Source organism: Acyrthosiphon pisum, chromosome A3 (assembly GCF_005508785.2).
Source record: "Acyrthosiphon pisum isolate AL4f chromosome A3, pea_aphid_22Mar2018_4r6ur, whole genome shotgun sequence".
NCBI lineage: Eukaryota > Metazoa > Arthropoda > Insecta > Hemiptera > Aphididae > Acyrthosiphon > Acyrthosiphon pisum.
The window spans coordinates 15,620,454-15,639,055 of NC_042496.1; the positions used below are offsets into that span (position 1 = coordinate 15,620,454).

Sequence of the window (18,602 nt, forward strand, 5' to 3'; positions counted from 1 at the left end):
ATGATGATGATGATGATGATGATGATGATGATGATGATAATGATAATGATAATGATAATAACAATAAAGTACTTATTAAACGTAGCGTATTTGAATTTTTAAATATAGGTAGGTACGTCGTACGTGCGAATGTTACGAGCGAAAGATAACAACAATAACGGGACTCACGCGATGCGTGCTGCTGCGTATGTGCGGTATCGATCATTGCCGGCCGGCACTTACGAACACGTGTCCCCCGCGCGCGCGTTTCCCGCTCGTCCTACCGTCGTCACCTTCTACGCACCGCCGTTCCTAGGCCGACCGCCGGCGCACCGGGTCCGGTACTAAATTAATAATTTATTATACGACGCAAATATACAACGCATCTCTCCGGCGGATGGACCACAACGGGAAAACCCTGCATCTTAAACCGTGACGCAACCATCATCGTCGTCGTCGTTGTTTTTGTTGTTGTTAGATGAGTGAGCGTTATAAATTATAATGATATAGGTAGATATACATATAATATGCCCACGCGATGGCCGGTCACTGCCGATGCCGCCGTCACCTCACGTGCGTTGTTCCGGCCCGTTTGTAATATGGAAACCGTAAAATTCGCCGCTGAGAGGTTGTTAACACCGAGGACGATTCGAATAGGCCAAAAAAATAATAAGAAAATCATCGTGCGTGTGTACTATTCTGTAACGGAATTTCGATCACTACTGCTACAACTGTACTCCGTCGACGAACAGTGTATAATGCAGTCGCCGTTGTTTGTTGAAACCTTAATCCCACAACCACAGTTATGACAAGGGATGGGGATGACTTTTCTGGCAAGCATAAAAAGTTGGAAAATTATTCGCTTGCTACAGTATTTTTGTTGAAAATTTGCTTTGTTGAACAATATATTGATGTAACTGTATTTTAATTGAATCATATTAATTTGCTATTGTAATCCGTTAGAAATAATATATCATGGCGGAAATGCAATTTTATGAAAAACATTCTGTTAAAAGTCCATATTACGGCAGTGGTTCCCAATATAATTGGTAGTCCGCGTGTTGATGTTGGGGGTCCGAAGTTGTGCAATACTAAAGTGATTTTTCATTTTTATTTTATTTTGGTGAAATTATTAAATTCATAACCGTTTGAAATTCCGTGTATTTTTGAAACGCGATTATCGCGAAAAAGATTTGATAATCAATTTATTCAAATTTATTGAAGAGTAAGTATTTACAAAAAAGGGGGTCCCGACTCCCGGACCAATTTAAGGTTTATTTAGCGGTCCGTGGCTTCATAGCTCATACTAAGCGACCAAATATTTTTACGTTTCCAAGCTAATACGTTTCAAATAAATACAATTACAATATAATATTTTCAAACAAAATACTTTTTCAACTTTCTAAGCAAATACTTCTCCGGTAAAATATTATATTTCCAAATCAGTATACAGTTCAGAAATAACATATTTTTGACCAAATTTTTTCTAACAAAATGAAGCCCTCTGCTCGAAAAAAAAATATAATAGCCCTCTGGCATTTCGATACTTTTTTTCCTCAAACATAGTTTACTTGGGTGTTGGACATTTAGCGTACCTACTGGCTATTACTGATGGGGCGGCGGCTTGCGGACGTGTGTTAATTGCTTTTTTTAAGGCGAAGGCGAACGTCCCAGGGTCGTGTACCTATACACAAAGTATTACGTATGTAGAAAGCAAAACGTAACGACTCAATAATCGGTTTAATATCGTTTTTAAATAGTCCGTTTACCTCGTGTTCTTCGAATCACAATGTCGCGGCGTATGCCGTATATTATTTCAATTTATTCATCCACGTACGCACACCTACGGGTATATATATTATTATCATAGTATTTGTACACACAATTTGAACGAATACGATTTTATTTTCGTCGTCCCGTTCAACATCTATAAATATCCGCATATAAAAATATAATATTATGCGCGTGTATGTAACATACAACTGGGTAACAATAATAATAAATAATGCTCATCGCGGTCTCGTCGTAGTCGTGTCCTGTCCTAGTGGTCGTCGTCGTCGAGTCGTTGTCGCCGTTGTTGCCGGCGGCTCTAGAGTTTCTTGAACTTGTGCGTCTACGTGCGTGTGTGTGCGTAGAACGTTGTTGTAGGGATTGAACGCAATATCTAGAGAGGCCGATGCAACACCGGGACACACCGTCGGGTTCGGCGACCCCGTGCCGCCGATGACTGTGCTCGCTCTCTCCCCCTCCAAGAATACTGACGCCGCTGCCCCTGTGTGCGTGTTGTTTATATTTTATTTTCACCATTTATCTACGCACTACGCACAATATACTATTATATCCGTTTCGCATAATACCGTATTGTTGTTATTTACTATTAATATTATTATTATTATTATAACTATCAGTATTAATAATATTATTATAATATGTACATGCTTTCCGTGTGTCTGACGCGAATACGGAAACGAACTGCGAAAATCACACGTCCGATAAACGGGGTGATATCTAGAGAGTTACGACACGAAACGACATCGTCATACACACGTACTACACTCGTCGACATTGTTGACAGCTATTATTGTTTGTAGCAATAATCATTATCTCGGCGATTATTGTGACCATTATTATTATAATAATAATGTTGTGACGACTGACGACCGTTGTAGCACTACCACCATTAACCGGTCATTACACGGTCGGTCCGGTATGCGCGTGCGCGTACCGTTGGGGTAAGAACTGTCTGCGGCGGTTCGAGAGTCCGGTGACCTCTTCTTCCCACCGGTTGCTCAAGGACGTTACTCGTCCTGGGTGTAATGCACTCTCGCGCGCACCCCTGTCGTTGCCGTGGCCGACACACGACGTGATATACATTATATAATATTATTATATCTTATTATTGTGTCGACCTACGAACCCGTCTGGCGCGCGGTATATTCGTCGCAGTCGTTTGTTGGGTTCTCTCGGCGTCGGATTTCTGTTGTACACGTCGCCCCATCGTCTTCTCAGTATCCTTTTCCTCGTCACCGGTCTGAATTTCTAGTATATACGATTTCTCGTTTCGATTTCCGTTCTCCTTTGCAGCAGGTGTAGAGTTCTTTTTTAAAATTCAAATCATGTTAATGTATGTCTTCGGTGCCTGCACGTCTTTCAGGTCACATAATAGTATTATTGTTATCATTACACACACATCGCACACAATATAATATTATTATATCGTATTATTTATTTCCACTGAACAACAGCTAAACTGCATAATATATATATGCAACGTGCTACCGTATTGCGTTCCCTCAGGGTTTCATTGATGATTGTCTGTGGATTGTGAAGGGAGCACAGCACCGAGTTGTGCGTTCTCATTATCATAGCCGTTTATAATATATTTTATGTATTGATGTATTATAATCCGAAAAGAACAGGGATCCACTCCGAGTGTATTGCGACGCAGTAGAAATACAATCGAAGAATAGGGATTTTTTCCGCCCGATAAGTGAAAGGCGTACATCGTCCGAAATTGGTGACGTTTTATGTATACAACTGGTGTTTAAACCTTTTATCAGCGGGCGGTCTCAGACGGTAGAAGTTTTTTTCCCATTCTTTAAAACACGGTTTGCTCCAAGTCACTTTTTGTCGACGACGAAAAGATTTTATCGTTCCATTGTAATGTATAAATTCGTGTAATTTCAGTTACGTAATCGACCCCTACCTGTCGTGCGTACGTGTGTGGGTTGTTACTATATACTTGATCGAAAATCGAAATATCGAAAATCTTTTCTATAATGTATTGCCAACGGGTAGAGCTGAGCTGTCACAGAAGTCGAAAAAAAATCAAAACGCATCAGGAAATCAGTAATGTTTTTGGCACGTATAGTTTAATTTTTTTTGTCATTGGTTAAATGATCCGAGTTACCGCTATTATACGACCGTTTGTTTATAAATAAATGACCCGTCTGTTTAATGTTTAGAATATTAGTTTATTAACTATCAATTCCGGCAACACGTCCGTCTGAGTTGTTCTACAAACAATTTTCTTTTTGAATCCTGTATAAACGTTCTTCTAGATTGTACGTACATAGTGTATTCTGCATACTAGTATCGGTTTATATAAGATGATTATAACGATGTGTTGACGTTAGCGTGTGCTTAACTACACTGATTAGTGATTTATTTACTCTACGTAATATTTTGTATATACATATTGATAATATACAGAAATACGCGTAGAACTATTAAATTTATTGATTAAGGATGATAAAATAAAATATGAATGTGTCTTGATAAAGAATGTTTACAAAGAAAATACGATTAGGGAGACAAAATTTCGTTCTTAAAATATTATTATCAAACGTTTGACTATTGTTTTACTAAATAACAATATTGTTGTTACACAATGATGTGGTTGGAACAGTATTCGAAAACCTGGCGCAGTATTGACCATTATCGCTTAAATTACCACAAGGCCGATAGATATGACGATATGACGTGTGTTTTTCAGTATATCGATGGCGGTACATGACGCGTCACAACTTTCACGAATTTGAATCTAAACTCTTAATATACTTATATACGTACTTTTGTTCAGGCGGTCGCGCGCATACCAGATGATTGCAACATTATAATATAAATACTTGGGCCAGGATTTATTTATTTATGGTTTTTATAATAAATATATTATATTTATTATTTATAGTGCCTCTCACTCCTACATAATATACATTTATAGTTTTTTCCTCGTCTCACCATCCGTCATTTGGGCTCACGTAATATCGGACAGCTGCCATTTATATTATTTTATGCAATTATAACGTCGTGCGAGTTCGATTGACGGCGTAATGACATTGAAAAAAATTCCCATTAGAGATGGGCATTTAATAATACAACACAAGCCGGCTGTGAAAAAGTTAAATCACACCGAGCAGTTTACTAGAAGTTGGAAAAAGGTTATCGCTAAACACTATTATTAATGAACTTTTTTAAAAGATTACATAATAGATTTAATAAAAACCATTTCGCATGAAATGTTTTGTTTTGCAAGTTTTTGTTGGTTTTATAATTATCCAGAGTTAAATCGTAAACAATTTGAATTAACAATAAATATACATCCAATACATCGTACACCTTTTAGTTCGTGTATTCTCGTCAACCTACAGCTTATAAATACTACGCGGAAAAAAATCTTGTGCAATTTAATTTCTGTCCTTGTGAACTATCTTGTTATTTTCGTACCCGATTGCGTATAGATTAAATACTCGCTCATTTTCGTGCGGTTTTTTAAGCGCTCATTATTGTTTGTATAAAGTCCCAGACCGATCGTAACGACCTACCTTTAGCAAACGTGTATTGACTAATGGAAATCTGCAATATTTGGTCCGTTTGGCAGTCGTGAAAAGAATAATAATAAATAATAATAAAACAAATTTCGAACGAATTTCGAACGAATAGAAAAGAGTAAAGACCGTTATTGTAATATATTATAGTAATAGTTACATAAGTTATGCATTTCTTTTGTGTACAAATAATGTACTGTGTGCGACAAATCACTGCGATGGCTGATAAAAATTGTTCGTTGTACGCGAGGAGTATAACAATATATAGGTATTAACTACTGGACTAGGAGACAACTTATTGCTGCTGGAGTTTGTATGAAGGAATTTTGGAAGGAGGTTGATCAATAAATAATTATAACATTGTCATAGAAAATGATTTTTGTATAATATATTAATATGCCATAATATTATAGTGATATAATATAATATTGTGTAGTTTATTATTATAATATTATATTCACCAGAGATAACGATTGACAGTTTTATGCCAATTAAAATGTTTAAAACGACGACCTATCCACACCGAAACGTGTGTACACATCAACACACACACATAGACATATACAATATACATATACACATACACGCTCACACATCCATACTGCACCATGCCACTCGTGCGTAATTACTGTTCGGCATAATTTACAAATTGTATAATATACTAATAACTATTGTTCGTCTTATCTCCCGAACGTGCGTTTTAATTTTTTTCATTATACAGTATAGATACGACTCATATTATTATAATATTATATTACCTTAAAATCAGTACGATGATGTTATTATTAATAACTTCTTACGTCTTACCTCTTCTCTGTGTGCCGTCGTCCTACTATTCGTTTTCCTCCTCTTCAGTCTTCACTCTCGATCGGTGTCCGTGTTTACATCTCGAGTTTATTATACTGTATACTGGTATAATACTGCGTAATACTATTATTACTATTATGTTATAATATTATTATACTGTTTCGTTTGTGGGGTAATGACCTCGGGCCAATGTCATCCAACTGCACGCTGGCAGTGGCCATGGTTTCGGAGGAGTGGTACATCGTGAAAAAACCACCGTTACAACACTTCTTCTTCAGCTGCTGTTTTATGCTTATATTTCAGCGACTTCTGGAATGGCTGTGCAGTGACCGCGTAGACACATAAACAAACTTGCCCATAAAATCAGCAGCATCCGAGTTGAGTCCGAAAATAATATTAGTTGTACGAAATGGATCCGGGCGTATAAAATGATGTGTTCGAATTGGGTCCGTCGCTTAGCCCCCTGACTAAGATTTAGCAATCCACACAAATATCCCTTATTGATTTAGATATAAGTCCCCTATATGGGTTATTTTAAATAAATAGTTTTGTTAGCTCCTCCAGAATTTTAACCCCAGTTGCGCCTATGTGTATAATTATTTATCGTATCATAGTATCGTAATAATATAAAATACAAATATAATACGAATTATGTACTTTCTGGCAATAAAATAATATGCGTTGAAACACAAAGATTAGGTATAGCAATACCGGCAATGCCACTAGTAATATCTAGTAATATCGTAACCAAATATTTTAACTAGACAGACAGTGAGTAACTCTTTAAAAAGAAAATCCTTGTAAAATCTAAGTTACAATATTGTACAGAAAATCTAACATAAAACGATTGTACTTTAATTTAAAAAAATATGCACTAATAATTAGCACTATGTTAAAAAAAGTATTCAACCGAGTATTCCTAAAAGTTTAAGCGATATTCATAAAACACTAAAAAACTATTTTAAATTAAAAATAAAAATACATCATGAAGAAGATTGTATTAATTAATGACAATGCAAAAAATATAATAATTTTTCGAACAACTGAAAATTTAAAATTTTGATGTAAATCTAATACAATTTATGTTGCTGGTACATTTAAAATTTGTTGTAAAATGCTTACACAAATGTTCACTATTCACAACAATCATTATATTCCTATTATATTTTCTACCTTCTTAAAGTACAGATTGTTATTCACAAACTTTTACACGTATATTCTCAATGAATACAATAAACGAAATTTCAATTTTATACCAGATATCGTTTATGCTGATTTTGAAATCAATTGCAATTCATACAGCTCTGTTCTTACTTTTCTCACTTTTCTCAGACGCAAAGTTCCCTTCAAAATTAATGACAGTAAATACCGACAGTATGATTTTTTAGACGAGACCCAACCAGCAGTATATTGTATATATAATATTATGCTAATATATTTATTACAAGTATACCAAACACTATGCAATGTTATTCTGCATTTGAGGTCAATTTTTTTTCGTGATATTATTGACGTTTTTTATTAATACCGGGAGCTATTATACGAGTTATATTATCGTATACTATACGAGTCGGAGTGCAATCGTGGTTCTTGCAAATGGCATTGTGTGATTAGCATAATATAAATTGTATGGAAATTGGCCGAGAAGAGTAGAAATAGGTCGAAAACATCCTGAAGTCATGTAGGTAGTAATAGTAATAATAATAATGCTTATTATAACACATTTAGCATGTGTGGAAATTCATTTTCAAAATAATGAAATAAAATTGCATGCATGTACCAGACAACTCCGAAGAAATATATAGGTGTCATACCTTTATGAATATTGTTTGATTTACGAGTCTAAACTTTAGACCAGTTTTGGTGATGGATTGAGAGGGAGGAGCTTCAAAGTCCATTGTGCGTGATAATGCTAGATTTTTCCGATCGATGAACCTTGACCCTGTGTAGAGCAGCGGTGGCGTCGACGACGACGACTGGAATAATATAATGGTTTTGGTTGTTGACTCACAAAGGTTCGTAACCTCGTTATACAATTTCTATATAATATGACATATGAACATATGAAGCGCGTGTGACTGTGTAGGTATTAAATATTAATGTTAATATACGCACATATTTTCATTAATATTTTAATATCTTCGGATGACGTTATGTAAATGCGTGTAAAAATAAAACCAAGTCGTCGTATAATTATTTTCTATAAAAAAATGTCTTGATAACTATGTGTGGAATGTCGCCGCGATGCGAATTCGTGTAGGCCGTAGGGTACGCCAAGTGGCGGTATAATACATTGATGGGCGGCGGTTGTGGAGCGTGGGCGGCCGTTGCGTTTTCGATCGAAATGTATACTGCACACAAACAAACAAATATACGCACACATTAAATTACAGTATATAATATAACCTATACCCTTTAACCGGAAGGAATAAAATCGATTTTTTTCGTCAGGATTTTTGTCACTGGCGTTTTTCATCTAATAAATGTAAACATTCGTATATGCGAAGGTAAACAAATTCAGACGTATTACATAGTCTTTGCTCATCCGTGGTCCGGTCACGTTTCCAACGTCGTCGTCTGCGCCATCGCTTTTAGTCCCGTTTTTACTGTGGAACCGTGTTTAATGTTTACTTCACACAGTTGTTATTCCAACCTTTCGAATTGAAAGTGAAAGTTACACAATTCTCTTCTCTCTACGTATATATACCTAATTATACATGTATATAGAATTATGTGCAAGACATTCTCTTCTTATAACGTGTCCGTCATAAAAATATGTAATATGGATTGAATAAATCATAAAAAAAATGCTTGTCAATACACTGTTCATGAAGTGTAAATGCGTGTTGAAAAAAATTACGACTACATCTAATGATTATTATGTGAGTGTGCGTTTGGTGCGCGCGCTTTCCGAAAATCGATCGGTATGGTTGTCCCTTATATTATGCCCTGCGTTGCAAAACGGTCAACATAAATTCGGTCGACCTCAATATTTGTGGTAGTAGGTGACAGGGTGAGATTAAGAGTAGTTACGTACATTGGTGAACGTGGTATGGTGTCCGACGTATGATTTAACTGTCAAATTGACCAAAATTAGAATGATAAAATAAAACAGGTACATAATATAAAGGTCCCCAAACACTGCATGGGGGAAAAAATGAAAACAAATTGCTGGTTTAAAATTTAAATTGTCGAAAACAATAAATTATATTTGTCTATTGTTTGAAACGTATACCCGACCACATTTTCACTTGTGACGCGAATATTATTACACATTGTGTTGGATGTCACGCCAAATGGTGACGGGAGCATCAAAATAGTGTCAATAATAATTTAGTGTCACATAATATAATGATAATCCTCTTGAAAAATCAATTCGTTTGTGTAAAACTTTAAATATAATATATTATTATACCTGTGCTACCTACATAATTCATAATAATGGTTTTTACAAACTACGAGAAGATTTTTGCATAATAATATAAGCTCTCTGAATGATGGACAACATTTTAAAGATGTTTCATAGACTGTGCTCAGTGTAAAAAAATTTAGTTGCGTTTGAGCGTGTATTTTTCGCGATGCGTGGACCGACGAATCATGTTGGCAGTGGTCTCGCTGTAGGTACAATGTACATACGTACTTATTGCATTACGCAAACGCAGTTTTGGTTTAAACGCTGTGCAAAAAATAAGTCGTCTTTTCCGAGTAACGACAATTCTTATATTATATATATAATTATTATTCGAGAACCGTTTTCCTTACTGCTGCTATTTTGAGCTAGCTTATTTCCGTGCCACCTTGACCCCCACACACACCTTGGCCGGAGTTTCACTATATACAATAATGACGTATTATACTTATTTATTTTCGTAATTCGTACCGATAATATACAAATAAGTGATTTCGATTTATGTAATGTATAGTTATGCCCACACGGTAATACGGTATAATATGTAATCGTACGTATATATAATATTATATTATAAATTATTTAATAAGTAAGCCGAGACCGAAACGATGGAAATTGATGATTTTGCGTCAAACTATCGTACCTATAAATATATTTATCACCTACTATGAATTATATTCTTTTTTGCTCGCGCCTGACGATTGAAACGCGATAGAAAAACGAAATAAACACAGTGATTCATCCTATACATACAAATGTAATGTACATTCGTCCACACACCTCTCCATCGCGCATCACGGAACCGCATCCGTCCGAAGTATTAATAATTACGCACACTATGTAGCGGTTTTTCTATCTTTCGCACGCAATGACCAAACGTCGTATTATTATATTATTATTATTAAGTAGTATATATAATAATAATTTACGACGTACGGCGGATACGGTAGTAATTGATAGACTTATGATGGGAGGGGCGTCCCGCCCCTAACCTAACCCGTGTCACGTGCGGTGGTGGGGAGGACACGAAACTAGGTCTCTTCGCGCGAGTGAGTGAATGTTTGTTTGCGTTGCGAACCTCTGCCGGTCGCTGGAATTGGGTCGAGCTGACCTAGTTTTGAATCGCGCAGCTCAAACCGTCGAAATATATTATTATTATTGTTGTTGTTGTGGTGGTATTCATCCTATAACGTATACTACACATAATATTATTTATGTATACAATATACATAATATAATATAATATTATATTATCGTCATACTATATATTATTATTATTATTATTATACGAGTCATCTTGCATCGCGACGGTTATTGTCGTGTTCTATATTATTTTTAAATATACTTTGACGTAACACAATAATTGAATGCGCGGCGCGCTCCCGTAGGCAGGAAAAGAAAACTTCGTTGGCGCGCTCGGTTTGTTTTTCCAGGCACCCGGCCGCTCCGTTAACCGGGTTAATCATTTGACCCGATTACAAAACCCGTGGGGACGGGGTACGCTCCACCACCAACATAACACCACCACTACACTTTCGTCGGCTTTGTTGTGTATGCGATGCGATCCTACTCGCCGCCGACGCCGATCCGGCCGGCCGAAGATCGATACGGCAACAAAGGACGACGATGCAGCGGCGGCTGCGACGCCCGCGGTTTGTTATCGCGGGGGCGCCCAGCGCGATTGGCGCGCGCTAAAGTCGGCTTTTCCGGCCGCACACACGCGCGCGGCGGTGTAATATTATATGCCGGTCGATGTATGTATGCGTGTGATGGCGGCAGCGGGCCGGCGTGCACGCGCGCGCTAACTGACACGTGGGTACCGCGTTCCTCGGCTCCGTCCCGCCACTGTCATCACCACCGTCGCGCGCGCTCATCGATCCGATATTATTCGTCATCGTCGTTCCCAGCGCGCCAGAAAACCGTCGGCTACCGTGCCTACTGACCTCATTTTTCCCCGGACCATTCCCAGCAGTTAACATGAACGCGCGCGCCGCGGCCCCGCTCGCGACCTGACCCATTTAGACGTACACACACGGTTTCAGCCGCTGCACCGGCCTCATTTCGGCGTCCCTCTCGGCGTCGCGGATTCGTCACTGTCGTACGCTAACCTACCTATTACCTATACCATGTCCATGTCGCACGTCATCGTCGCGACCCGCACTACCGACGATATTAATATAATAAATATTTTAATATACCTACGCGGGGCAGTACGCGCGTTAAAATAATATTACGAAATACATTCGCCGATTGCAGCTGCTGACGGACGGTGGTTTATTCCCCTGCACTTGACCGCCGCCGCTGTCTTGCGTGTTCGCGTTAAACGTTTCGCTCCCGTTTCCAGTTTATATTCGTGATGCATCACGATCGTGTTATAATATTATTATTGTGATTGTGATGATGCATTGTGCAATAATATGTAATATTATAATATTTTAATTTATAACATTAGAGTGCCGGCGGAGTAGCCGTGCGCCTTGCAGGTTGTTGCCTGTTGGGGTTGACCTTTGATGCATTTTTATACACATTAAGTATAGATTATTTATTTTCGTCGCAATAATTATCTTTCTCGTACTCACTACGAATATGTTATTATTTTTACTCTTCTCGCCCATCGATTACTACTACTATCTCATCGGGCATGTAGATTTAAAACTTTCGATGAAATTATTTCATACCTTGGTTAGGGGACAGGGAACAATATTATTGTCGTTAATAACCCAGTTCCTCTTTGTGTCCTTTGAACCTACTTTTTGTTATACACTAATGTTTCTCGGTAATGACCTTATTGCATTTATATAATATTTAAAACCATAATACATATTGGCACTGAAAATGGTTCTCACGAAGCGGTTACCGATTAATATTTTATTGATTCTTGTCCAAGAATTTTAGATTATATTTATCACACAATTGGCCTTTTGGTAAAGGCCGTCGAATGGTATTTATATGTCATCGTTGTCATCGATTGTTCCATAAACCAAAAATAACAGTCAACGGCATTTAAATAACAATATCATATCATCTTCCTGTTTTTTTTTGGAATTATTCAAAAAGAATTTAACACGATGGCAGTGTATTGCTGCTATTAATGCTTATATAATAAATGAACGCCATGATTTTTTTCGTGACCGTCAAATGTCAATAATACAGGCGTTCTATCGCCCGAGTACATACTATTATACAGACAGTAGATATTATTAGTGTAGAACATATTATTATAGAGAAAGAGTCGTGTATTTAAACGCTCGCACGATTTGTTTTCCTTTAAACTAATTAGAAATGTTGAAGAATATAATCACTTGCATTTATAATACAATTTTTGTTTACGGATTGTGCATTATTAATGTTATAAATATTAAAATATAAATAAAAATAAATAAATCACGCGTCTCATAAATTCATCAAATTTCCGAAAATTATCTCCGTTCTATTGTTTACGCAATTCCGAAAATACTACATCAGCCTCTGCCAACTTACATTATGACGCACGACGATTTAACTGCAGAAATATTATTATGTGCACCGGTGCAGTGTTAGTGTACCTACACTTCCTACGTAGCCACACGTGCATACACTGACTATAATATTATGCGATATACGCTATACACTTTCGCCCGTTATTGTCAATGGCGTTCATATAATATATTCAAATAATAATTATATAGATGTATAAACTATTTAACTACCTATAGAATATAGTTCTCTTGAACAGTAAACAATACCAATATGCCAATACGCGTAATATAATTGATTGATTTAGAATGACCATGTTTATAAAATAAACGGGACAGACAATTTTGTCTTACTTTAAATGCACCAAAATTGTTAAATTTTTTTATATTTTTTATATTTTTTTAAAAATAATTTTTGCATGTTAGATATAAGGTTGTTGGAAAGCGTCGCCACAGTCGTACGGGTTCAATGTGAATCTTTAATTACACTGTGGATGTGGAATACGCCAATACAACATATGTATCAACCTTATTTCTGATATATTTTGTTCGGCACTTGATGCTCGTTATACAAAATCTGTTGTTAATAAGTTATGACTATTAACTTTTAAACTTTGGTTTCAAGAATTCAATATAAAACTGTAAAAATACTGTTTAGTATTTGCTTTGTGTGCAGGTTTTTTCTTCTACGCTCATAGAATAATATGGAGATAACGAGATTAAAACGGGACAAAAAGCGTCCCGTTCAAAGTTTGTTAGAACATGGAGGCATGAATACAATATTACGATGCTCAAAAAGGGATGTTTGATCTTCCTTTATTTTATATCGTTGTCATTTGTCGTTATAAATCAATATGATTTAAGTTTAAACTAAATATAATTATATAAACCAATAAACTAATTCTTTCGATTATGCGTTATAAATGTAATATTTGTTTCTAATAATTTTGTTTTATGGTTTGCATGCGACGATGTAACGACTAACGACAGTGGTCGACAGACGCATTATATTATTATATTTTAATAGTCGTCTTGTTATAGACTTCTGCTTTTAGCTCTCGTGACTATTTCTTCGGTTTAGAAAATATAATGAATACTGACGGATATGCTCTCACTACTTATAATAAACACATTGGAGAACAATAATTTAATCTCTTAATTCTTAAATGACCTAGAAATATTTTGTCTGTACAAAATGTCATAATGCTCATTGTCCGTTTATTAAATATAATAATATTGTACGTTTAACAATAATTGTTGTCTTCGTTATTCTCACTGAATTTTATTCATTTTGTTCGTTGCCAACTTTTGTTACTCCCTTTGTGGTGTAGAACGTTGGACGAAAGAATACAAAAAAAATAATAATTTTATTATGGTATAATAATCGAACTTTTCTTACGTTTATGTTACAGTCGGATTGCCGCACAGTTTTTCAATGCACTTGGCCCGGATGCGTAATGATCACTACCACTGTGGCTTCCATCGAATTACACGTCCGCCAGAATCACCTTGGGTAAGCGATCAGCAAGTAGTGCAATTATTAATACGCTTTTTCGTATATATGTATGCAGCTGCTATAATTATATTGCAACTGCAACTATATTAGTATGCGCGGGACGTGAGTGTTAGATATTATTATTAAATTATTATTGCACTATACGACCGTCGGCGTCCTCGTCTTTAAACAATATAACGAGGGCGCTGCAATAAAATACTAAAATAATAATAATATATACCTAATATTATCGTTATGCATATATATAATATATATTATACATATATCGACCTCGGGACTGTCAATGACGTTGCCGGGGGTTAGAGGTTGCTATATTATATAATATTTATATGATTGAGTTTGATGAGGAAAAATAAATTTTTTTTCATGTTTTTGTTTATTATACATTCTTGAATGTCGATCCTTTTAATTTCATGTGTGTATGTTTCTGGTACTACTTTTTCAGACCGAGACTTGACAAATCTCCGTCAGACGATTGCACGAACGACTCAATTGACGATCACGAAGAGGAGTTTTATTACACGGAAGTGGAACTCGGCGCGGCTTCATCGCCACCCACGCTGTCGCACCGGGACATGGCCCGTCCGCCGCACGAAGGTAAAGGAAGCGCGCCCAATAAGATGATCATTATTTGTACGATTCGTATTACTACTATTTCGCGTGTGCGCTATTTAATCTGCGAATGATCATTAACTATTATTTTTTGTTTTGTTTTTGGTTATTTTCGTCGAATATATAGATCCTGAATACCAGAAGACGTTGATCATACCTCGTCCGGGCGGTGCTTGCCCGATGAACATACCGTCTGGAACCACCACTGTCAACTGGCCGTTCGCATCTCTTAACGGACAGGTGCGTAGTGTACGATTTCGGAAAAAAAATGATATTAATTTGGAAAATCTTTCAAAAATCAAACTGTTTTCTTATAATGTATTCATTTGAAGGCGTTAAAAACCACAATAAAATAATCAAAGTTGTGGTCATTTACATTTTTTTAAATTTAATATCAATAAAAACAAATAATTTCTATCAAGTTTCGCGATACAATTTAATCATATTTAGTGTATTTTTTTTATTTAACCATCCATTATTATGAGCTTATATTGCCTATAATGTTTATTTACACGAGTAAAATTTGTTCGTCGCAGTTAATATTTATATTATAAAAATATATAGTATGAAAAAATGAAACTTCGAGTGATTTTATGACCGCAATAATTATTACGATTTACGATTACAATTCCTGTTAAATTACGATACACCAACACCATTGTTTCTAGCATTAAAATTACATTTATTTCAGAAAAAGATTTGATTTTGATTTTTCCGAAAATTACGCGTCACCTAATATTATATACGGTTTAAATTTTGAATATATTTTTTTCCTTTATAGAAACAGATCAAAATGATGTATCAGAATTTGGGTGGACCGAGGTTCCCGAGTAGCCCTATGAGAAAAGCGCGTGGTGAAACGAAAAAGTGTCGCAAGGTATACGGCATGGAACACCGAGAGAAGTGGTGCACGCAATGCAAATGGAAGAAAGCGTGCACTAGATTTGTCGGGTCCCAGGAAAACGCACAATTGGCGTAATGAAAACGACACACCGGGTACCGCCGATGCCGACAATCTGCACCAATTTACGCTAACTGCCAAAATTAAAATGTTTTTCCTTTTATTATTATTATTATTATTATGTTTTTTTTATATTATTATTATTATTATTATTATTATATTTGTATTAAACGCTAAGACACACTAGCGTTTATAACTTTTATTATTTTTTTTTCTATATCAACTTTCATCGAGGTTTGTACCCCGTTTTATGTACAAACAAATTTCTATTTTATGTTTTGTAAAATAAGTTATATAAATATACCTAGGTATAATCATAATGATAATAATAATAATAATTGTTCTACCAAGTTCATTTGTAAATCATACAAACATTTAAATACATACATTAAGGTATCTAATACCTACGACGTAATACTTAAAAACTTGTAACGTTTCAGTACTTGGGGAAAAGTTCCTAGGAAAAGTACTTCATTCATTCATAGGTCCGTTATTGCATTGATATGCATTTGACTGTTATGAAAATGATAATTTATATTTATATACCAGACAAAAAAGCCATATTTATAAATTTAAAAAAGACAAAGTATTAGTTTTTAATAAATAAAAAACAACAAGATAATGTCCTGAGAAAAAGCAATAATTTTAACAATAAATTATATTTATAGATATGGTTAAACTTAATGTTTTTTACATATTAAATGCGCACAGAATAATTTTTGTATTTATTTTCAAATGATATGAAAAATTTCGAGAACAAGCATTTTATTTTACTTAGACTTTTGCTTCTCAAACTATGTTGTTTCCCAAAAGTAATTGCATTATTTTATTTGGTTGTATTACTTTGATTTATTTATTGTTTATATGATATTATGTTATATTATTTTAAGTAGTTACCAATTGCTCTATGAGTTCGTATTTACTATTATTATTTTATTGTATTTGATTTATTTATTTATTTATTTATTTTTTAAGAAATATACTAAACGCATGTGACATTTTTTTGATTATTAAAAAAAAATCTATTTTAAACAAATTATTAAATTTGACTTATAATATGAATAAAAAAACTAAATATGCACATTAATTTTAGTGCATATAACCTGATTAAATTATCATTCAAAAGTAATATTATGGTAATACTAAAAGATTAAAGTAGTTATGTCACATGCGGTTGTATATAATTATATTCATTATTATTATTATATAAATGCTCTCTAAGACAATCTCCTGTCCCAAATTAACATATCTTTCTAAAGAAATATAATTTTTTTCAAATTAGCTTCTTAATTATAAGGCTCAAATTGTTCTGGAAATAAAAATATGTAAAAAAAGTAAAAAAAAAAAAGATAAATAAGTCTTAATGTGAATTAAGAATTTAATAATTCAGATGTGTTCAAACTAAAATTGATAGACTTCATTTTTTTTATTGTATAATTTTGTTTTTTTGTTTTTTTTTTTTTTTGATCTCTATAACATTTTTATTAAGGGGAGCATAATTTGGATTCAAATCTTTTACAAAAGCCAAAGTTTAAGAGAAATTTAATTTGTGATCGATCTCATTATGAAGTATATAAAAGTAATTTTAGGTGGGGTGCTTAAATAATAAGTATCGCGTTGAACATTATTAATTTAGACTAGAGTGAATGTTGATTTTTTGAACATTCATCTCTAAAACAAATATTAAGAAACTTGATAAGCAATTAAACTATGAGTGTCCTTCGATCGATCTGGATAAACTCATAATAATCATTTAAATATATAATATATATATATTGTATGTATTTATATTTTTTTGAATTAATGAATTATTTTTACTATATATTCTATTATAGAGATTTTATGAATAAAATACACCCATAAGTATAATATAATATTATGTGTAAGAGTAGGTTTTTTCGAGAAAAAAAAATGTCATCATTAATATTGTTAAGTATTTTATCCTTTATTTCTATTGTATTCTGTTTGTAAACAAAAATATATATTTACCTATTCTCAAGACAAAACAAACTTATTAAATAACACAAGCTGGCTGTGTATTATTATTTTATTTCTGTATAATTCATAATTATTATCAAAAGCATTTTTGTTTTGAATTTATATTACCATTTTTATTTGTACCATTGATTTGTTTAAAAAAAAAAAAAAAAAACAAGAAATTTACCCTTGAAATATTATTTTTCTATGCTAACTTAAAAAACTACCTACTTTAGTTATTCTTTGAAAAATGATCCTTTTATGATATTTAATATTTTTAATATATAATATTTATGTATATTGTATTCTTGCCTAGTTTTCTTGGATAAAGTTATTTAATATTTTAATCAACCATTATTTTTAGAGTGTTTTTAATAGTTTTATCTTATTTTTAATAATTTATTATATAGTTATTTGGAGTGATTGAATTTGCAAAAAAAAAACAATATATTATATTATATAATTAATCATTATATTAGTGTGTTTAAAACTATAAAGATTATTATAATTTTAAGTTTGAATAAAAAATAATGCAAAATTGTGAAATGTTATACAGTTA

The 18,602-nt window shown here is 34.1% G+C and overlaps 1 protein-coding gene across 2 annotated transcripts in view; it reads left to right on the plus strand.

Annotated features, from left to right (window-relative positions):
• Positions 1-17,034, plus strand: part of LOC100161599 (zinc finger protein 395) — a 32,324-nt gene extending 15,290 nt beyond the window's left edge. Inside the window, exons 5-8 of one of the 2 annotated variants that reach the window (XM_008188765.3) lie at positions 14,390-14,490; positions 14,939-15,126; positions 15,233-15,345; positions 15,887-17,034. In XM_008188765.3, the coding sequence (XP_008186987.1) occupies positions 14,390-14,490; positions 14,939-15,126; positions 15,233-15,345; positions 15,887-16,084 (600 nt within the window). In that variant the 3' untranslated portion in view covers positions 16,085-17,034. The remainder of the gene's footprint in view (positions 1-14,389; positions 14,491-14,938; positions 15,127-15,232; positions 15,346-15,886) is intronic. The other variant, XM_001948171.5, reaches the window with a different exon arrangement.
• Positions 17,035-18,602: the final 1,568 nt, after the last annotated feature.